This window comes from Eretmochelys imbricata, chromosome 22 (genome assembly GCF_965152235.1).
Source record: "Eretmochelys imbricata isolate rEreImb1 chromosome 22, rEreImb1.hap1, whole genome shotgun sequence".
NCBI lineage: Eukaryota > Metazoa > Chordata > Testudines > Cheloniidae > Eretmochelys > Eretmochelys imbricata.
In genome coordinates, this window is record NC_135593.1 from 9,573,239 (window position 1) to 9,595,671 (window position 22,433).

At 49.3% G+C, this 22,433-nt stretch overlaps 1 protein-coding gene across 5 annotated transcripts in view; it reads left to right on the plus strand.

The window, feature by feature from the left end:
- The window catches only part of NTM (neurotrimin), a 284,098-nt gene that overhangs the window by 195,225 nt on the left and 66,440 nt on the right, over nt 1-22,433 (plus strand). For all 5 annotated transcript variants that reach the window (XM_077839712.1, XM_077839713.1, XM_077839714.1 and 2 more), the window contains exon 3: nt 3,321-3,446. In XM_077839712.1, the coding sequence (XP_077695838.1) occupies nt 3,321-3,446 (126 nt within the window). The remainder of the gene's footprint in view (nt 1-3,320; nt 3,447-22,433) is intronic.

Here is a 22,433-nt window from a genome sequence, read left to right on the forward strand (position 1 = left end):
TTAGGTCCTGATTCTCCCTGAGGGCCCACTGGCCCGAGGCCATGCCTGTCGGTGTAACTGTCATACAGCTAATAATAAACAAATTTCCATCTCCTCCAGTAGGCAGAACTGCTAGCCACAGAGCGTGCTTTAGCACCATGCTGGGGCGTTGGTTCCAAGGGGAACCATCTGTGCTGGAGCTGTAGGTGGAATTTCCAGCTCGGATAGTCATTCCTATACTAGATCCGATTGCCTGGCTAGTGACTCAAGTACATGCCTAGGCTTTTGGATGGGATCATACTTAGGGCTACTTGCGCCGCTCCTGCTACCCTTCCAACATTAGTGTACTGACTCGATCAGAGCGAGTGTGAGTATATCTACCCAAGCTGGAAATGACACCACAAGCTCAAAGTGTAGACATACCCGCAATCCAATTAGACTGGCTCTTAGCAAGAGCTGAGATGACTCACCAAAATCTATGTACATTTCATCTACTATCATCTTCATGCACTGCCCCAGGAGCTCTTCCATTCTGCCTGCATTTGTTCTGCTCTTGTCCTCCAGTGTATGATTACCAGATTAGCCGTTGTGTTCAAAGTAGGGAAAATGAACTCCCAGCAGTCCTTCACATCACAGGGTAATTCATTACCCACCTTGTTTCCACTTAAAATGTACTTTAACTATACTTCAAACCACAAACCCTTAATCACGCTGGCATTCACAAAAAAGCCCCTCTTTTTATTTTATTTTATTTTATTTTATTTTATTGCCCAGGGCTAGCATGACATAATCCCTTCCAGGCTGTCTCGGAGTGCTTTACGGATCAATAAATTACTTACCTGTGTGGCGGAGGCTCTATGTGCAAGGAAGGCCACTGCGGTTGCTCTGTCTCAGCCAGTCCTCTGGAAAGGTCAATGTGCGTACCAGCTCATCGGCCATGCGTGGGAATCCAGAGAGATGGAGGTGGTGTACAGCAGAGGGGATGCTGTAGCCCATGGCTGCCTTGCGTGGCTGAGAAGAATGGGAGTAGCAGTGGTTCTTTACATTATTCATGAATTTTCAGCTGGCATCAATAACATAGCTCCATTGAAGTTGATAGAGCTATGCTGATCTACAGCCCACTGAGAATCTGGCCCTACATTTCCTCTTATGGAAAAGTCCTGTAGAAAATACCATAATGATGAAGAAACCTTGAGGGTTCTTTGCAAAGTATTCAGAACACCTATGGAATGTATAGAATCCTTTCTATAGTTTTTTTTTTTTTTTAACCTATAAAATTCCATAGCAGGGACAGAGTTTTCTATTAAATGTGATAGGATGGTCCAATTAAACCCTATAACAGAAAGGCAATTATTTTCTTTTCAGTTCTACAGGGCTATTTTCATGACAGTTAAGAGAGAGTTTATCTCGCAGAGACCTCCTTTCCCATTGGAGATCACACAGATCACATCCCATCCCCTGCTCACATGGTAATGTGACATTGAGGAAGGCTTTAGCTGTTTTGTTTCAATTGTCTTTAGTGCACAGAGCACTAAGCCCCTTTGGAATATGTCTTGTCATGCTGTTTCCTTTTGCTCTTCATTTCATATCCGTTCTGCTCCTTCTACTCTCCTCCTGCTCATGTGTCCTTATAGACAGGACTCCCTGTTCCCCTATATGTGTCTATAGCCCCTCATGGCCAAGGTGGAGTCTGCTCAGCCAGGCAGCTTTGGCCAAGGAAAGCCACATGCAGGAACACAGCAGGGAAACTCCCTTCCACCTACCTCAGGGACACCTGTTCCAAACCCTCCGGAGTAAACACGCTCATCGGAATAGTACAACAGACGTAAGAAAGGGAAATACTTATTTACAGAGGGATGGATGGAGAAAAACAACAGGGGGAGAAGATAGGGGGAGTGGCAAAACAGGGTTACATCCAAGACGAGGACCCATGGACCCAGTGCTACCACAGTATAAAAGGATAGATGCCAAGAGCAATGTGTCTAGACTCAGAAGTCAGGAATCCCGGGCAAGTTCCCGTGCAGCAGTGAGCCGTGGGTGCAGAGCCAACGCTAGGTGTAAGCAGACGAAGCAATTGCTTAGGGCCCCATGCAGCTCAAGGGGGCCCCCTATTCACTTTTCATTGTGTTGGGGGTGGGGGAGGCCCAAAGTATTCCTGCTTAGGGCCCCCAATGGACTAGCACTGCCTCTGCTTGGGTGCTCCTGGGTATCTTCAGTGCCCATCCTCTATCAGCAACCAACCCGTCCGGTGTCCTGCTGCTCTCCACAAACCCACACAGAGTAACAACCCGTCTCTTAGCTCGCTACAGCCTCCCTCCTTATTCCCCGTGCAAAGTCACAAACCCCAGTACTCACAGCCCCGTACAGTTCCGGTCAACGGTGGCTCCAGTTTATGCTTCTCGTGTGATTCCTTCCTGGCACAGTGCTCCTTCAGGGTCCCGTCTTGGGACGTCCCCGGTGAGCCACTCTGTTCCTCCCAGGCTTTGAGCTGATTCTCGCCTGCTTCGCTGTGCGAGGGCCTACTCGCTGTAGGAGCCTGGAGCTACAAACACCCCCACGTCCCTCTCACGCTCCCTCTCTTGACTCCCCTCCCCTCAGAACAGCCGAGCCGTGCACTGCCTGAGGACGAGGTTTTAAAGCAGCTGTGCTCCCTAAACCCCCCGGGGTTACACATCCTACCCTGGACATGCTGCCCAGCCATCTGGTTCTCTTCTCCCCCATGCCCTCCCTGGACATTGGTGAATAGCAGCGCAAGTGGCTCTCATCCCTGAGGGCACCACTGTGTTCCTCTCCTGTGTAGTGGCGGCTCCTGGCGACAGCTAGGCTGGCTCTTTCTCCTGGCTTCCAGCTTCTTTCAAAGGCCTCCAGGATCTTCTTCATGACGTAGAGGTAGCTGCAAACAAGGGGCTTGAATCAGCACCGCGCCATGCGTGAGCTCTGGGCACCCCACCAGTGGGAGCTCCACTGGCCCCAGTTTGGGAACGCCTGGCAGAGAGGGTGTTTTCCTCCAGTGAATCCTCTTGAGGACATGATTCCAATGGAAACGGGGTGGGGAGAAGGTTAAGGAGGGATCTGGGGTTAAGCATATCTGGGAAGGAAGTGGGGGATGGGGGAATGTCACCTCCAGGTCCTTCACTGCTGTGTTAGATGGGGCTGATGGGCTGTTGCTTAGCTGGTAATTGTGAGTTGGGGAGAATCCACCTACACCTACAGCTGCTCATCCACAACTACTCACAAAAACTCCCCCTGGCCCTCCCCAACACACACAACCTGGAGAATTAGAGTGAAACTGTCAAACTGGAACCTGCTGCCTCCTCACTTCTCCCTGTATGTCATTCCAGTGTCTCCCAAAATTGTTGAGATCTCTTCCGATATCTCCGTCAACGAAGGCGGCAACATCAGCCTCACCTGCATAGCCACAGGCAGACCGGATCCTACAATCACCTGGAGGCACATCTCCCCCAAAGGTAAGATGGCCACATGCGGCCTCATGCATTCCTAGTGCTATCCCTGCAGCAGGGGCTTAGGGGCACCAGCAGTTCCCACTCACAAAGACGGATGTGTTGCACGCTGCAAGGAGGGAACTCCGGATGGAGGCTGGAATTGTGGCCACAGAGTATCTGCAGTTCTGCCTGGTGGCCTGGAAGGAAGACTCCATCCTTCCCTGCCCCAGGAATTGATCCTGAGAGCACAAGCGGTTTTAGACTGTGTGCTGAACAGAGGATTCAGGGTTAACATGGCACAAATTCTCAGTTGTGTTTGTGAAGAACCTGCACTAAGTGTGAGTTTTATCATGATTGTGGGTTGAATGCTTTCATCAGACTAATGTGATAACTGGAGATCTTAGTGAGTGCAAGTCTGATCAAAGGCAATGTTTTGTTTTTGTGTAGGACCTACAAAAACGCTATTTTAAAAAAATGCAATATTAAAAGTTACCATTGGGATTTCTATATCAGTGCCAATGAGAGCTGGAAATAGTAGTGCAAAAAAAAAAGGAAATCCACTAAACAAATTGCATGAATTGCCATCTCTCGTTAATTAATAAACAACAGAGGTCTCTAACAGTGTGGGTTTGATTACTGGAGAGTTAATTCCTATAGGCACAAATTCAGTGATGTCAGATCACATTTCAAAATATTTTCCCAGTGATTTTATTTAATTTCACTTTGAGTTGTGCGATCTCCAGCATTTCTCAGATGCTGTTGAACCAAGGGGTTAGATCGGTTCGACTAGGATGGTGACTGGAAGGCTTTGAGTACTGGGGCTCTGGTTGCAGTGCCCGCCAGCCAGCTGTCAGGTTAGATCAGGGCAGGGTTTGATTGTCTGCGATATCGGCAGCTCTCTGCCGTCACCCCGCATGAAGTGAAAGAACCTCAGGGCTGAATGCATCTATTAGACAAACTTAACTCCCCTGAGAAACGTATCCATTTGCCCCATTGTTCCCCAGTCTAAGTCTATGTTAATTACTGCAGTGTCTGAGTGCGACCCCAGCCCTCTCAGCCGACCCCAGTGCTTTCTGCGGCTGCTGGGCCAACTCATTAATCCCCGTGGACAGAGAGGGGTGGAGCAGGGACCCCGACACCTCACTCTGTTCCTTTCCTGTCGCTGACAATGAGCACCTTTCGAACGGGTCTGTTACAAAACCCAGCCTTCCCTGGGTGCGTTGGCCTCTCTGCTTGAGATGGATGCACCCCACGTGGGCCAAGCTGCCGAGCAGGCCCTTCATGTGGGTGATGGATAAAGTCCGTGCCACAGATCTCTGTGTGCTTCCTCCCATTGCCGAGCATCTAATGGGACTGGATCAAGGTTACTGCCAGTGCATCTATCACGATCAGCAAGCGTTTATGGTAGGGCATCTCTGCACTATTCTGTTTGCTCCCACTGCCATTCATCTCCTTCCTTTCTTTCTTTCTTTCTTTCTTTCTTTCTTTCTTTCTTTCTTTCTTTCTTTCTTTCTTTCTTTCCCTCAAGTCTCTTTTCTTCCTTTTCTTCTCCCTCCCCCATAACCCCCTTTTGCTCTATTCCCCATATGCCCCTCCCCATCCCTGAGGTTCAGCCACTACTGTCTTTCAGAGGGGCTGTTATCTCTCTATGCTGGCATCCAGCAGATTCCTTTCCCCAGGGGAGCTTTACCTGGGCTTGAACCAGATGTTTCCATTTTACGTAGGTCTTAGCTGCTATGGAAACTGAGGATGCACCAAGGGGAGAGGAGTGAGCTAATCAGAAATTACCTGTGGAGTTGGATAATTTACAACAGTAGCTGTTACCAGATTTCTGGCCCAGATTAGAGATTCTGCATTTGAAACCCAGTAGAACTAATCACCGCACAGACCGCGTGGGGCTGGGCTCTCGATAGCTGGGAGTGCCAAGCTCAGAGTTGGCACAGGGCAGCTCCGATGCCTGCCTACCTACCCATTTATTGCCAGACATGCCATCTCTCTCTCGTGAGTTAGCTCAGGAGCTATGACTGCACCTGATCTGTCCTCTATCTCTCAGTGTCTCCACCCACACCCACTGCCCCATCTCACCACCTTTACAATAACTGGGGGGGCGGGTAGGGGCACCTATCTGTGAGTTGATTATTCGGCTGTCATCTAGCTATGTTTGGGCATCCTGAGACCTCAAGGTGAGCTACATGCTGTGAAAACTCCCCAGCTCTGTTAATCCCAAGCAACTGCATTTGGACATGGTTCTGTAAAGAGCCTGACAGCGGATCCTTCTAAAAGGCACTGTGGTTCAGAGGAGCAGGGAGGGGACTGTAAGCCATGGATCTGGCTTTGCCAGTTGTTCCCCGATGACCTTGGACGAATCACTGCCCAACCCCATGCCTCAGTTTCCCTCAGCTGGATTCTCTGCAGTGGGCGAATGGTGAAAAGGGGCCACAGGGAGTTGGTTATAGGTCCCATCGTTTCCAGCACCTGCATACATTTGAGTGGCTAATAAGCATATGTAACCTGCGTCATCAGTGTGAGATCTTTCAGTGACCACCCCTTATGACAGGGCTGAGGCAGGGATGGCTGGTGTGGAAGCTGGTTCCGCTGCCTTTCCCTGCAGGAGCTACCCTGTGTAATGTGAATTTTCTGCTGCTGTTTTCTAGCCACTTTAAGTCCAGTGACTCATCTTCCCCCCGAGCTCCTTTCCATCCACCCCCAGCTCCTGTGACAACAGAGGAGTCCTTGGTACCTGATTTCTAGAAGCCTGCATTGCTCTGGTACAGAGTGATATATATGTAGCAGCTTGCACTCATAAACCCCTCTGAATGCATGGTGCTCATCACTGCAATCTTAACCACATTATGGGAGCTAAATTCACACCACTTGTTTCGAGGGGGGATGCTCTTCTGGTGCTGACCAGGTTGCTACTTGTTGCCGGGGGGGAGGAAGAGGTGTTATTTCCACCATTTAACTCTTCTGCTAAGAGCTGGAGCAGGTGAATTTCCTGCTGGTGCCGTCTCTGTCACTGAATCACAGGGGCTTTGAGTGATCTCTTCTGTGTCTGTGGCTGAATACTTAAGGCCTTTGGGGAGTTCCCCTGCAGGAGCCGCCTGCCGTTCCTTTGCACATGTCTCCATTCACGGGCAGCAATCTTTCCAAATTCCTCTTGCTGTGTACGGAAAAAACAACAGGATCACTGCGGCAAACGGCTTTTGAAAAGAGCTGTATAAAGCCTATTCCAGTTTAGCCAAGATCTCATTCCATAACCCATGCGCTTTCTCTCTGTCTCCTCCTCCCCTGGGACTCTCATAAAACTCTGCCAATGCACCTTTCTCCTGATGTGCAGCCTGCTCTGTTCTCCCGGTTCTGAGACCCCCCTCCCTTGCATCTCTGCCGATGCCTCTCACTCTGCAGCAACCCCCCTCATCTTTTTATTCTGCACCACAGCATATTATTCCAGCCAGGCACCTCTGGTAAAACTTAAATAGCAAATACAGCCATCCCACTGGGTCAAGGAAGAGCAGGTGCTTGAGTCATCTGTAGTCTAGTGGAGCAGGGCAGAGGGTCTGTACAATTGCTTTGTGCAGAGATCCAACAGTGTTGTGACTCCTACCCCGACTTTTGGTGCATCTCTGCTGAGAAGTCCCCTCCAGCCATCAGATGGGACCGGGAGGCTCTAATGGGCAGTTCAAGTTCTGCCAGACGCACCAGGCACCCTGCCTTCAAATATCAGTTCATCAAAAAGGTGTCAGAAGGCTACGCTCTGGCATCTGGTGGGCTGACACCAGCGCCCTGGCCGTCAGCACTGGTGTCAGAGCCCTACGAGGCACTGAGATCATTAGGATGGCAGTCAGGAGAAGATTTTTCAGCTGTGTGAAATGAGGAAGCAGGAGAGAGAGAAAGACAATGAAGGTCAAGAAATAACACACTGTGTGGGAGGCAGCAACATCCTTCCTGAGAAACCACCCCCACTGCAAAAGAACCTTCTTGTGTCACTTGTGCTGGAGACTTGCCCCCGGGGTGCTTTAGAGATGCTCTAAATTGGCTGATTTTGGAGACAGATCTTGCACTCTGCTAATTACTAGAGATGGGCGAGGTTCGCATTTCACAGCACAGAATACATTTGGCTTCACCCTGAACTGAAAATCCAGCTCTAATGCAGTTCAGATGCCAACCCAAGTCGCACAGCTGGGCCCCTGCTTCCCAAAAGGGATGGAGTCCAAACGCTCAGGGAATGGGAGAAGGTTTTGCCCCAAAGCCAGATTTTGGGGTTCCAGCTATCACTGCTGCTTCCATCTTTCAGAAGAACATATGAACAGCCATACTGTGTCAGACCAATGGTCCATCTAGCCCAGTATCCTGTCTCCAATAGCGGCCAGTGCCAGATGCTTCAAAGGGAATGAACAGAACAGGGCAATTTCAAGTGATCCATCCCATTGTCCCGTTCCACCATCTGGCAGTTGGAGGTTTAGGGACCCACAGAGGATGGTCTCTGACCATCTTGGCCAATGGATTGGACTGGCAATACCTCAATTCGAGGACGATCTCTACCGCGGATTTACATATGGGTCCTGAGATGACTCGGGAGTCCGATCCTGGAACTGCAAATCCACCCGCAGTAGGTACAGACATTTTGTGGTAGGCCAACTGCCTGCTGGGAGAAAGTTCTTTCTTTTTCCTTCCTTCTCTCTCTCTTTTCAGCTTTGAGGTCAAGGCGCTTTTCCTCGAAGCGGGCCACTGCCTGAAGGAGGATATGGCGCCATTGGGGTCTGTTGGTGGCTTGCTCCTCCCAGCTTGTGATGTTCACATCAGTTTTCTTAAGATACGCGTTCAGTGAGTCTCTGCAGCATTTCCTCTGACCACCACAGGATCTCTGACCATGGGCGAGCTGAAAGTACAGGGCTTGTTTTGGGAGGCAAGAGTCTGGCATCTGCACACAGTGTCCAGCCCAGTGAAGTTGGTGCATTAGGATCATTGGTTCAATGCTGGTGATGTTGGCTTCAGCGAGGATGCTGACATTAGTGCGGCGATCTTGCCACTTGACACAAAGGATCTTCCAGAGGCATCATTGGTGGTACCTCTCCAAGCTCTTGAGATAGGTCATCCAGGCTTTACATCCATAGAGGAGTGTAGCAACAATTGTCTTGTAGACCTGGATCTTGGTGTCCTGCCATAGGTCATGGTCCATGAAAACGCGTTGGAGCAATTTCCCAAAGGAAGCACTTGCGCACTGGATCCTGTGCTGGATCTCACTGTCGATTTTTGCATTTTGAGAAAGTTGGCTACCGAGGTAGCGAAAGTGCTCAACTGTCTCCAAAGTCTGACCCTCGATGGTGATTTGCGGTGGGTCATGTGCAAGGCCTGAAGCAGGTTGATAGAGCACTTTAGCCTTCCCCATATTGAGTGAGCGTCATAGGCTTCAGTCAGCCTGGGACTTGGCTAATAGCCATTGATGGATCTGTCCTCCATGCACTTCTCTAACTCTTTCTGGAACCTAGTTATACTTCTGGTCTTCACAACGTCCCCTCATGAGTTCCACAGGTTGCCTTTGTGTTCTATGAAGAAGGACTTCCTTTTCTTTGTTTTAAACCTGCTGCCTGTGTATTTCATCAGGTACCCCCTAATTCTTGTGTTATGTGAAGGGATAAATAACATTTCCCTGTGTACTCTCTCCACTCCATTCAAGATTGTATTCACTGTTAGCAAATTCCTCCTCCCCCCGCCGCCTCCTTAGTCGTCTCTTTTCTAAGATGAATAGTCCCAGTGTTTTTAATTTCCCCTCATATGGAAGCTGTTCCATCCTCCTAATCATTCTTCTTGCCCTTTTCTCTACTTTTTCCAATTCTAATATATCTTTTTTGAGACAGGGCAACCAGAACTTCACACAGTATTCAAGGTGTGGGCGTACCATGGATTTAATAGTGTCATTATAATATTTTCTGTCTTATTATCTATCCCTTTCCTAATGATTCCTAACATTGTTAGCTTTTTTGACTGCCGCAGCACACTGAGTGGATGTTTTGAGAGAACTCTCCACAATGACTCCAAGATCTCTTTCTTGAGTGGTAACAGCTAATTTAGACTCCGTCATTTTGTATGTATAGTTGTGATTATGTTTTCCAGTGTGCATTACTTTGCATTTATCAATATTGAATTTCATCAGCCGTCTTGTTGCCCAGTCACCCAGTTTGGTGAGGTCCCTTGTTACTCTTTACAGTCAGCTTTGGACTTAAATATCTTGAGTAATTTAGTATAATTTACAAACTTTGTCACCTCACAGTTTACCTACCTCTTTTTCCAGATCATTTATGAATACATTGAACAGCACTGATCCCAGTCCAGATCCTTGGGGGACCCTGCTATTTGACACTTTCCATTGTGAAAACCAACCATTTATTCTTAGCCTGTTTCCTGTCTTTTACTGATCCATGAGAGGACCTTCCCTCTTATCCCAAACTGGGATACAGTATCCTATACCGTCAGGCTGCGGTCACTCAAGTGTTTCCGTGGTTACTGGCCTTTTACTTTTTTGGTGTAAATCTAGTGTTGTCATGGTGACAGCAGTATTGTCATGTGCGTGTGAGCAGACCCATGCCAGACTCTCTTGGCTAGGCAAGAGTACAGCTTCACGAGCTGTGGGGGACAAGAGAACCCCGAAAGTGAATAGAGCGGTCGCTCTAATAGAGTGAGAGGCAACACTGCTGGTGAACCCGGGGGCACCTATCCGTGGATACGACAGAAATCAGACTCATCTGTAAACAGGTGGCGTTTGTGGGGATCCGAGGCACGTGCTCAGGTTCCGTGTGGATAGGGCTCTAATGCAGGGATCTGGGCTCAGGGGTCCATTCCAGGTCCAAGGCTTGAGGGGGGTCCCACTTAGAATGATTGCCATTTAGCACGATGGATTCCAGTGCAAGGGGCCAGAATAGTGACTGCCAGGGTAACGAGGCACCCTGATGTACAGCTGAGGCTGCAATTATTAATAACAAGCCAGTTCACAATGGCTTTGCTGATGGAAAATTCCTGTTTCATTCAGTGAACCTTGGGGTTTGCCTCAATGGGGAGGATTAGAGACAGTAGTTGGGCAGGGTCCACAGCTGAAACTCAGCTGTGGATTATTATTAGCATCGCCATGAATCAGGGTGACCTTTGGGCCAGACTTCATCAGCTGTTTGTATAAGAGAGGAAGGGTGGTCCAGTGCTTAGGACAGTCACCTAGGACTTGGAGAGACCAGAATTCAATTCACAGCTCTGCTGGGTGGCTGTGGGCAAGTCAGTTAGTCTGTCCATGCTTCAGTTCCCTGTCTGTAAAATGGGTGCACTAACACAGACTCCTTCATCGGGCTGATATTAATATAAATACATTAGAGGTTGGCAGGAGCTCAGACACAGCAGGAATGGCATCCAAATTAGGATCTAAGATAGATGAGATTTTGGCCCAAAAAAGGCAGAGGTCTCATGAGATCCTCTGCCCATACTTGCAACAGCAGCAAAGCTGGGACTAGACTCCAGGCTTCTTGACTCCCAGCCCAGCCCAGCACCCTGTCCGCTACACCAAGCCAGTTCTCTATAACTTTTGGCAGGGCTTAAAAGCAAGGCAGGGAATCTTGAGATGAATGAGTTGGTGGATTGGAAGTGGATTTGTTCAAGGTACTTGGTCTGTGAGAGCAGTATGGAGCTGGGCCGTGGGGCGGTCGGGGTGTTTCAGGGAGCCAGGCAGAGTGTCGTCGCTGGGCTGCAGGGTGGTCAGGGCTTCGTGGGGAGCTAGGCCGCAGAGCATTGCAAGGGAGGGGGGTCATGGGGAGCTGGGCCACGGGGAGGTCAGGGGCGTCGCAGGGCCCTGGGCCGTGGGGTGGTCCAGGTGCTTTTCACCTGCTGTGGTTCTATCCATGATGCTCTCCTGATAAACAAGCCTTTCTTTTGGAAAGAAAACCTTTCTGCCCGCTCTCCTCAGACCAGGCTAACAGCCGGGAGAGAGAAAGACCCATTCTGGTGCGCCATTCCACCCCCGCCACACACCCCCCACGCTCCATGAGTGATGTAGCGAGAGGCAGCGCGTGCCAGGGAGGCTCACAGCGGTGTCCCTGTTCCGGATAACGCGCGCGCACAAAGAGAATGAGAAACTTCACATTGTGGTGTTGTCACTCTAGCCCTGTCTCGCCTTGCAAGCCTGTGGTGCATTCAGCCCATTAAAGCCATTACAATTCAAAGAATTGTGAACCCCCTGCCGAGCAGATAAAGCAGAGTCAGGTGCAATGCAGAGGACTCGGAGAGGCTGATGTGAGGGGCTTGGCCATGGGAGGAGGTGTGGTGGGTGGGAAAAGCTTTAAAAAAAATCCCCTTGCATTGTGGAAACTGGAGTCGAGCAGGGGATCTGTCTGTCTGTCCTAAGTTATCTGTCTGTGCATCTCATCAGACAATTTGGCTACATCTATAGCGCTTATCACTGTGCGACCCATCCATTGCTGAGTGGGACGATCGCTAGGGAAAGAGATTGCCTTTTAAACAGTAATATATCTAGCCTTGCAACAATTGTCTAAGCAATTTGCCAAGCAGAACCCACCTCTTTAAGGTCAGTTCTCCAGGCCAGGCCAGCTCAGCTCTCCAGAAAGACCAGTTTTGAGGCCTCAAGGACATTCACAGCAGATGTTGCCCCTTAAGCCAGCTACGTTCACTGTCTCTAGTCCTCGTGGTACTTTGGGTAGAAATGGGCGTGCTTCCTTGAGAGAGTCAAGGAAACAGATGACACGGGAGCTGAGACAACGATTGACGGATGAATTGGGTTATTGATAGTCAGGGTAATAGAAAGAGATTTTTTGAAAGCAATGGCGAAATAGACTGATGAGTTGAGGTGTTCATGCAGGGAAATAGGAAACCCCAGTTGCTGTCTAACTCAAAAAGAGACAGTTTGGTCATACTTTATATGAAGGTGGTTCTTATAAAGGGTTAGTAAATGGCTAATAGACGTTTTAGTAAATGATGAATCAGTTGTTGCAGATTGTTATAGAGTCTGATAGGTTATGCATAAGCATGACATCTAATCATTTGTAACACCTTCTACTGATGTGCTTCGGAGTGTCCCGAAACCGTCTGTAACATGCTTATACCAGCTAGTTATCACTTATTAACCCTTTATCAACCATTTAGAAATGGAACCTTAATATAAAGTTTTGACCAAACATTCCAGCGAAATAAACACCGGAGTCAGAAGGGTTTGGATGCTTTGGTCCAAAGGACTCCAGAGGATTTTGGTCCAAAGGACGCTAGACTCCAGAGACTGGGAGTCAGGACTCCTGGGTTCTATTCCAGGCTGTTTCATTGTTCTTGTTAAATGCAGTCATGCTCCCTCACCCTTGTACTCCTGTGACAGGCACTTTGTAGGATATGTACATTAGGGAAGGTTTTTGTAGTCTATAAAGCTCACTATGTCGCATCTGGTATGATTAAGTGAGTGAATGTGATGCGAATAGAGTATGTAAGATCATCTTGTCTTGGTCTGTTTTGTTTTCCTCCTCCTTTCTTCCCTCTGCTTTGTGTCTGTCTATGCTGCAGCACGTTTCTGGTCAAGTTCCTTTCAAGAATCAAATGAGTACCAGTGAGTCCTGACACCTGGCTCTCAGTTGGATTGTCTTAACAATTGGCCAGAAATGATAGGAGCTAGAGGGCCTGATTTCCTCCCAAAAGGCCAGATGAGGCTTGTTGAGGAAAGCAGCGTAAAGCGCCAGAGAAGCCCCCGATAAAAACAGCTCAACTGAATTTACAGGGTGATTGAAACACTGGAAGACACCAATCTCTGGCAGCTTCTTGCAGGCTGGGAAACCTGGTTTTTTTGTTGTTGTTGTCTGCAGTGTTTTGGTGATGTCCTTTCCCAGCTCAAGGAGATGAAATAAAACTTTTATTTCACCCTCAAGAGCGAGAAGGCACCAGTGACTTGTTTTCTGAAAGCCAGACCTGCCACTTGAGAACTCACTGGTTTTGCTGCTGCCTCTGTTAAGCCAGGCCTGAGATCACACACAACTGTGACATGTAATCATCTGTCAGCACCTGCTACAGATGTGCTCCTGACCATCCCTGAGCAATGCCACTCATATCTGTAACAGGCGTATATCATTTATTAACCTGTTATCAAACATTTAAAAATGGAACCTTTGGACTGTGCCTTTCCGTGTGCTGTGACAATTCCCCTTCTCCTTCAGAGCAGCAGTCCAGGGGCTGGATACCTCGGGCTCTCAGCATTGTACCTGGAGCCTTTCTCCCACATGTGTCACAACTTCAACTCCAGCAGTGGTTGGTAGAGGCCAAAAGTTGTTATTTTTTGACCAGTGTTTGTTGGCCCATGTGGAATACGTTTGTGGTTATCAACCCAGTTCTTACAGGGCAGGCGTCCATCATGAAATAGACCCTTAATTAACACTGTTTTGTTCCATGCTTAGCGTAGGAGACTGGGGGGTCAGGACTGCTGGTTCTCTCCCAGCCTTTGTCGTTGATCTGGGGCAAGTTACTTCATCACTCTGTGCCAGTATCACCATCTGAATCAGAGGTCTTGATAATGCTGCCTTTTCTGGTGCGGACTGGTTTGCGAGGCTCAACTAATGATTATCCATAAGGCACTTTGAAATCCTCAGGTGAGAAGGACTGTAGGGGCATACGGTATTGTTGGTCACCCCTTTGGGACAGGCAGGGCAAGGACTGATGGGCCACAGAGATTGGACGCCCCCCTGCTCGAGGGACTTCCCTCCAGATCAGGGATGGCAGGGCAATGCAGCAGGGAAGCAAGTCCTGCTACTGTCTGTGTTTTACATGTCTTAGGGATAAGCAGAGGACTGGAGTCTCTAGGGCTGTCAAACTGGCACCTTCTTGGCATGGTAGGTGCTGTCTGGGTTTCTCATCAGTGTCCCTTTCCGGTTCGATCCCCATACCCTCTGTATTTTTAATACCCTCCCTTCCTGTTTTCCCCCCTCATTTTTTGTCCCCCATAATCAGAGGATTCCTGTGGCCTTGCGGCTCCTTCCCATTTTGATGGCTCCACCCTCCCAAGCAGGCATCACGTAGGCTGGCACGAGCCCCACCTTCTCTGAGCATGGGCATCACCCAAGAGTCTTTGCTCAAGTGTCCCTCACACTTTGTGGTGGCCCCTCCCCTCTCCTGATGAGAACGAGGCTGCTGCTCTGAGGCTCCGCCTCTCCCATGGTAGGGCACCTCCCACCAGCACTAAATTCTCCAGATGGGCTGGGGAGGCCATGGCATGGCTGTGAGCCATGGGGAGACCTGTCTTTTTCAGTCTGCAGATGAGAATGTCATCTTCATCTGAAGAGCCAGTCCCAGGCCTGGGATCCAGCTAAATTAACGGAAGCATTTCAACAGGCTCCAGTCCTGTTGGCAGCTCAACCATCCCCTTGTTTACTGTTGAAATAATTACTGCTTTGCCATAATATTAGCTCTGAGCCGTGACTCCATTACCATTATCGCCAGAATATTACCCATTTATTATCTCCCAGCATCCCTGGAAGATGAACACTAGGCTTTAGAGACCAATTGTTTTACAGCAGACAGGATCTTGGTGTGCATTGTTTAATGAGGTAAACTACATTATAGGCAGCATTAATTTGGCTGCAGTGCACTCTACTCAATCACTGTTAACCTGTAAATCTGCCACTGTTTTTGATGTGCACTTCATCACACAGGGCTGGAGAGATCATTCGTGAAAAAGGTCACTTCCGACATCACTGAGGCAGCGAAGGGGGGAAAGGGCTGCATGCAAGTCTGGCGGGGGGGTGGGGGGATGCTGTGCACATGGCACCCACACCAGGGCACACCAGCAGAGCTCCTTATCAGGCGCGCCCAGCTCTCCGCTTGCCGCTGGCACTGCTCGGTGCAGGGAGATGGGAGATGAAGTGAACAGTAATGAGCATGGACTGCGGCAGAAGAGACAGAAGCAAGAAGATAGCAATCTCCAGCGCTGTCTCGTTTGCAGCCCACAAGGGGGCTGGGCAGCATGGGCCAGCCACGTCTAGATAATGCACCAGGCAAAACCAGGCTGTGCCGCAGTTACCTTAAAGAGTCAGGACATAGGTCAAGGGTCATTAGCTTAACCCCTTCCATCCTAGGAGCTGTGTATGTGGCTTGGTTTGCCTGTCTGTCTGTTATATGCCTGTCTGTCTGTCTACAGTATTCTGTCTGTCTGTAGCACGTCTGGAGAGACAGGATGGGCGAGGTAATATCTGTTATTGGACCAACTTGTGTTGGTGAAAGAGACAAGCTTTTGAGCTTACATGGAGCTCTTCTGGTCTGTCCGTTATGTCTGTGAGTGGAAGAACAAGCCTAAGAGACTGTTAGTTCTGATCCGTTTGCTTCTTTTGTTTTGGAGAGAGATTTATTGGGCACAGCATCAGGGTAACTCGTAGCAAACACTCACTCATTTAACCCACAGACAGGTCATCTTGCCCCTGTGAAATGAGCATGTAATTCACAACACATGCATGCTGTGACCAAATGAAGGGAGCCTGCTCCAGCTCCTGTGAACTCAATAGACATGTAACGCTCGAGATGCTGAGCATCTGTAGCTCCCATTTAAGTCCATAGCAAAACATCATTGACTTAATTGGTTCAGCAGGATCTGGCCCGATGGGAGCTGTAAGGTGCTCAGCATCTCACCAAATTAGGCCTTGAGGACCCAAGGGCCAAATCCATCCCTGGTATAACTCTCTCTGATGCTCTTGGAGTTACACCAGTGATAAAAAGAAAAGGAGGACTTTTGGCACTTTAGAGACTAACAAATTTATTGGAGCATAAGCTTTTGTGAGCTACAGCTCACTTCATGCTCAAATAAATTTGTTAGTCTCTAAGGTGCCACAAGTCCTCCTTTTCTTCTTGTGAATACAGACTAACATGGCTGCTACTCTGACACCAGTGATAAAGTTTGTTCCAAGGGTCTAACCCAGATCAACTGGCTTTAGTGGAGAATGGGAAAAAATGCCATTATGCCTTAGTCCAGGAAGTAACCCTCTGCTAGCTCATCTTCTGTCAGTGGAACAGACTCGGCAGCAAACACTAGTGAGCGTTTGTTCCTTCCATCGTTTCTGAGCAGTGGCGATTTTTCTGATTTCCAGTATGGCTGAGATAATTGAGCTGAGTCGGTTTGGGCTCTCCAAATTAAAATCTGCATTAAAAGAATAGAACTCCCCCAGCTACAAATGGGTTGATGTATTTCTCTGAACTCTCCAGCTTCCAGGAGGGATGCATATTACCGATATGTGGCTTTGCCACATCCTCTTCTCCCTCCTCACCACAGGCAAATTGTTCTGGATTCACTAACATCAGGGTATGACTCTTCCCGCAGTGTTTCTCTATAGGTTAGCAACAGACACACTCCAACCTCCGAGCGCCCCTTGGAGTGTCCAGCCCTGGTCCCCTGGACACGCGCAGTATTCACAGATTCACTGCTCCCAAAGAAGCAGTACACCCCAACTTACCAGTTTCCCCTCAGAACACTGCTCTGTTTAAGACACAGCACTCAGATATGTTTATAGTGAAAACAAGTGCAACATTGTTTAACAAAGTATAGAGATTCAAGAAGGAGTAAATAAAACTATTGGAATCAAATGGTAATATGTAAAATAAAATCAAAGCACATGTTCTAGAGCCTAGACTTCATTGGCAAGGTACTTTCCTGTCTAATGAAGTTTAGCTCTCCCAAAGTCCTTGCAGCGTTTTCCAGCAAGTTTGGCTGTGACTTGCCTTTCCTTAGACAGAACTCACTGACCATTTGTCTCCTTGGGGAAGGATCCAGGGTGTACCTCAGTATTCCCAGCTATACCCCCAAAATGTTCTTCACTTATAAACAGGATACTCCCCCTGCTGGTTTTGGTTTTTTCCTACAGCTTTCCTCTCTTGTCAAATGTGCAATCTCCGGATTAGTGTCAGGCCCAATAATACAAATAGGCCTCTGTTGTGAAACAGACAACATACCACAGATACATGACAAGCCAGAGAGAGATAAGCATCTCTTCCTTCCTGACTGACCTGACCTTCTGTTGACCCGCCATGACTCATAGCCCTTAAGAACATAATTTTTAACGCAAGATACATATTTCCTTAAACATTACCCGTACACATATTTAACAGTGATTGTGGCAGCCATTGGGCTATTGGTTCTTGGTGGAGACCTCAAGTTTACCACCCTTTGGTAAATTTCATATACATTCATCTGACCCAGTGGGACTCTGTGCACCCCTTGTGCCTTTGCCAGTTGGCATCAAGACATTCTTGGGTCACATGGTAAAGGGCAGGATACATAGATTGCAAATTCTTTGGGCAGGGACTTTAGTGTTGGATGTTATAGAAGGATGGGGTTTTCTTTCTTTCTTTCTTTCTTTCTTTCTTTCTTTCTTTCTTTCTTTCTTTCTTTCTTTCTTTCTTTCTTTCTTTCCATAGTAGGGAGAGAGAGAAAATGAGTTTGAGCCTCCCAAATTTCCTCCCCCCTCTTTAGCAATCAGAGTGGCTGAAGAATGGCAGCCTCATTTCCCCGGTAAATGTGGTACATTGTATTCGTGGCTCACTCGGGCTTGTGCGGCACTCAGCTGGCATTGTGAAGCGGGGGAAGAGCAGGGGACGGGAGTAGCTGAGATTCAAGAGATCTCCACACAAATTAAAACCTTTTATCAGCCTCTAATAGCTGTGCAAACTAATTATATTTTGGCCAAACTTTGCCAGTGACTCCCCTGAGGTATTATTATAAAATTCTGAGCTGTGGAATCGCGTCCCCATTCTGTCAACACCAGGAGGCTTCAGCTACAGAAAACTCGGCTCATTTTAGCTGCTGTGATGAGGTTTGCATAAGCTGTAGAGGTTGTGCTTGGGGAAGTTGGGAAGCACAGCTGTATTGTAACATGTGGCCTGGGCTTGTTAAGCAACACAGCTAAAGACAGGGCTGGGCTGAAGGGAAGAGCAGTGCAGGGGTTTTTTTTGTACAACTCCTGACGGCCTGCCTCATTCTTGTTTTGCCTTCCCATAGGCTGTGGCTATTGGGTGTGCTCAGTTGGTAGCATAGAGGGTAAGTTGACAAGTGGAGCGGGGAGAGTGGTGGGATTCCCCTAAACTCTACCCACAAACTAAGTTCCACCCGCTTGTGACACCAATATGAGACTGTGCTCATAGTAGATGGTGCAGATTGGGGTGTGTTTGGTGCACAAGTGAAACAGCAATGCTGATGTTTAATTCACATCATTAGGCTTCAGAGTGAGTGCACCATTTAGCTGAATAAAGGGCATTCGTCACCTCTCTGAGCTATTGTTTCAGACTGTCCGCAGACTCAAGACAGGTCTTCGCTAACAAGTTAGGTGAACCCAGCTGCGTTGCTCAGGGGTGTGAAAATCCACACCCCTTGAGTGACGCAATTAAGCTTGCCTAATCCCCAGTATAGACAGCCCTAGGTTGACAGGAGAATTCTAGTGCTGTACTGCTGTAGCAGTTGAAGTGTAGACATAGCCTCAGGCAGATGTCACCGTATCGGTTATCACTCACTGAACATTTAGTGGGTTTTATTTGCCAACACAAGGTCTAGAGTTAGGCTCTGATTTTTACTGGCGATCTAGCCCCCTTGCACCACTCAGGCTGTTAACACACCAGAGCTGGGGCTGGCCGGCACCAGGATCAGGGAGCCATACAGACCCCAACAGGCTCTCAGACACGGGGGAGAATCTCTCCCTGCATTTTTCTTTTTACAATGAAAGCTGAGTTTCTGGCACCCAAGACAGTGCCCCCAAGAAAAAGCACCTGCTTGCTCTCAGAGCTCACTTGAGGTCCTTACTCATCTCTTCCCTGTGGTTCCATGAACATGGGCTTCAGGAATGGGCCAAAGATGTGCCGAGTAGCCAACATACAGCTTTGGGTTAAAGAATATGGCCCCAATCCTACAGCCTTCTCTCATATCAGTCGTCACCGCTCACTCCATTGGTCCCAATGACTTAATTGGGGCTCAGCATAAGTAAGGGTTTCAAAGACCAGGGAGTGGGGGGCACAGATGTTAGACCTGAGAGCTGTTGCAGTGGCTCATGGCAAGCATTTGGACCAGGCAATTTGCCCTCGGACTGCCCTTCTCAGCACGCCGCAGCTGTGAGGACCCTGGGTTCCTAGCCAGAGGCTGAAGGAATGGAGGGAGGAAGCGGCTGGCAAGTGGGCCCGTCCCTCACCAAAGGGCCCTGAGTTGCATTCTCATCCCTGCCATCTGCTGCCCTGTCTCATGGGCTCCCACAATTGGCTTGTCAGATTCTTGACTCCTTCCCAGTTGTCACTAATGACACTGCAGGTTGGTAAATCATGTCGGGCAAAGAGCTGACAATGAGAGAGAGAAAGGGGGCGGGCCCTCTGCCATGCCGAGAGATAGGCTAGTACCCGAAGCAACTCCTCTGGCTAGGGTCACACTTAGACCCACTGTCTGGGATCCTGGGTTGCATCTCTTCTGGCACTCAGGGAGCTGGGAGCATGCATGTATGTATGCTGACTCACAGTCCTGAGTATGCATCCTGCACTTTTAGGGGCTGGGTAGGTATCCTGGCCCAAGTGCCCTGCCCATGCAACTGGTTAGATATTAAGGTGAGGGGAACCTTAGAAATATCAAAGGAAGAGAGAGAAAGAGAGCAAGATCCTGTACTAAGAGGCAGTGGGTGTGTCTCATGGCTCAAGTGCTTTGATGTGGGGGAATCCCACTGCTTTGGGAGCTGAGTCCCCCTGGCATTAGTATCCTGAGTTACAGAACTCTAGGCAGGACCGGATTTGCACCTTGTGCACCCCTAGGCAGGGTTCCCACACTGCCCCCGGTGGCTGGGCCAATGCGGGGGCCCCTGCTCTGAGCTGCCCCCCACCGCCCATGGGGGCTGGGAGCTCTGCCCCCCCACCCCGTGGCTGCTGAGAGCTGCAGGGTCCCCCCAGTGCCTGCAGCAGCTCAGAGCTGCATGGGACCCCGCTACCCAGAGGCAGACAGGAGCTGCAGGGTACCCCCACTGCCCGCAGCGTCTCGGAGCTTATAACTGCTGCGGGAGGCAGGGATACCACCACTTTTAACTTTTAGGTGCCCGACTGCCCAGTGCCCCTCTGCCCTCAGACCCCCAACTGACCAGTGCCCCAACACACACTGGCCAGAGCTCCCCCCCACACCCCCCTGAGACCCACTCTCCTGCGCCCTGCTCCCTGGCCACACTCACCGGCCCCACTGGGAGGTGACTGTGTCCGCCGAGCTGAGTGAGGAGAACTCCGGCAGAGCTGGGGGAGGCTGTCTCCCCCTCCGCCTGCCCCACCACCTGCTGGGACCCCGGGAGTGGCAAATTTTGTATTTTTAGGCACCCCTAGAATGTTGGCACCCCTAGGCACGTGCCTACTGTGCGTAATGGGAAATCCTGCCCTGTCTCTAGGTCTTTTTTCTCTTGGCCAGCCTCCCTCACTGGTTCCCCCAGCATCCTCCCACATCCATGCCAGGCTCCGGATCGTGCATAGCAAGCATGCTGTTAAGTTTGCTGTCTCAGGCCGCAACATGCTTGTTTGCATTCCTGCTGTGAAGGATCTGCAGCTGAGGAGGAGGCAAGGAAAAACCCTGACGTGTCCCAAAATCCTGCAGGCGTGGTGTTGGGCCTGGTGGGAGGGACAGACCCCAGTTCCTCCCTCCTTCCCCCCAGTCTGCCTGACAACTCTGAGCTCTTTCTCCGCACAGATTGCTGGCTAATGGGGTGGAGCTAGCTGGAGTGCTTTCTATTAATGGAGCAGAATATAAACAGAATAAAGCCTTCATTTCCCAGGCTGTGGTTTCATTATTAATACACTTTACAGTTCACGGCTTGTTCATTTGCTTCCATGTTTTCTCAGCTGGTGTAATCTGTACCTCGGAGTGAGAACAGTCATAAAATTTCCATTTCCAGTTGAATGTGCGTCCAATTCTCCGTGAAATATTCTATCTGTCGTGAATACGAAGTGCACCAGGAGCCCAGAGCTGCAGGATTAGGCCGGGAGGATTCCCAGCACCCTTTCAGGGCCGGGGAAGCAGGGAGGGTTTGCCAGGGCATAGGTGCAAATCCTGCTTATAGCCCGAGTGGCATTGAGAGCTGAAGTGATGAAGAGAGGAGTGTGTGGGGTTCCTTGATGACTGCTGGGAAGCAGGCAGAGAAAGGTGGAAAGCTCTGAGGGGTGAGGAGAAGAAGAAGGCAATGTGGCAGAGGGGGAAATGGAAATTGGATAGAGGGAGAATAAGAAGGGCATAGGGAAAAGAAAGAGAGGGAGGTGTGTGTGGATGAGGGTTGGGGAGAGAGAGGAGGAGGGAGAAAAGATGGGATATTGGGAAAAGAGTGGGTGGAGAGGAAACAAAAGAGGGGGGTCTGAGGCCTTTGTCAGAACTGGGATTAGAACCCAGGTCTCTTGATTTTCCCAGAGCCAGTGGGGGATAATTAAAAAAAAATGGCTGTAAATGCTTGCATTAATTCCTAAACAACTCCACATGAGCTCTGCATGGGTTCCTTCCAGAAACGTTGACTCCATCAAGTTGCAACAAACACTTGCAGAAGGGAGCTATAAAGTCCTTTTCATGAGCCATTGCACGGGGCTTGTGCACTCATCCAGTCAGAGAGCAGAAACCACACCATGCGACTTAGCTGGCCAGTGGCAGGGTACCAACCATGCTCCAAGAGCGAACAGCAAAGAGTCTCCTAGATTTATTTGAGATCAGTTCCATTTTGTGTGTGTGTATGAGAGAGAGAGAGAGAGCACGCACATGCAGTGGCAATGTACTGAAAAAAGGCAAGATTTGTATGTGAAATCATCCATTATGAATTAGTCCTAGACCCCGCTGTAAAATCTGTGTTGTGCAACATATGGAACCCAGGGAGTGATGAGTGTGACAGCTGAGTGTGAGAGTGGTATTGTGCATGTGTGTCCTGGAGTGTGTGTGTGTGTACTTGTACACGTCTGTGTTCGTGCACCTCTGTGCGTTCTCATGCACTCAGGTGTGCTTGTGTGAGGAGTGGGCGTGTAGTCACA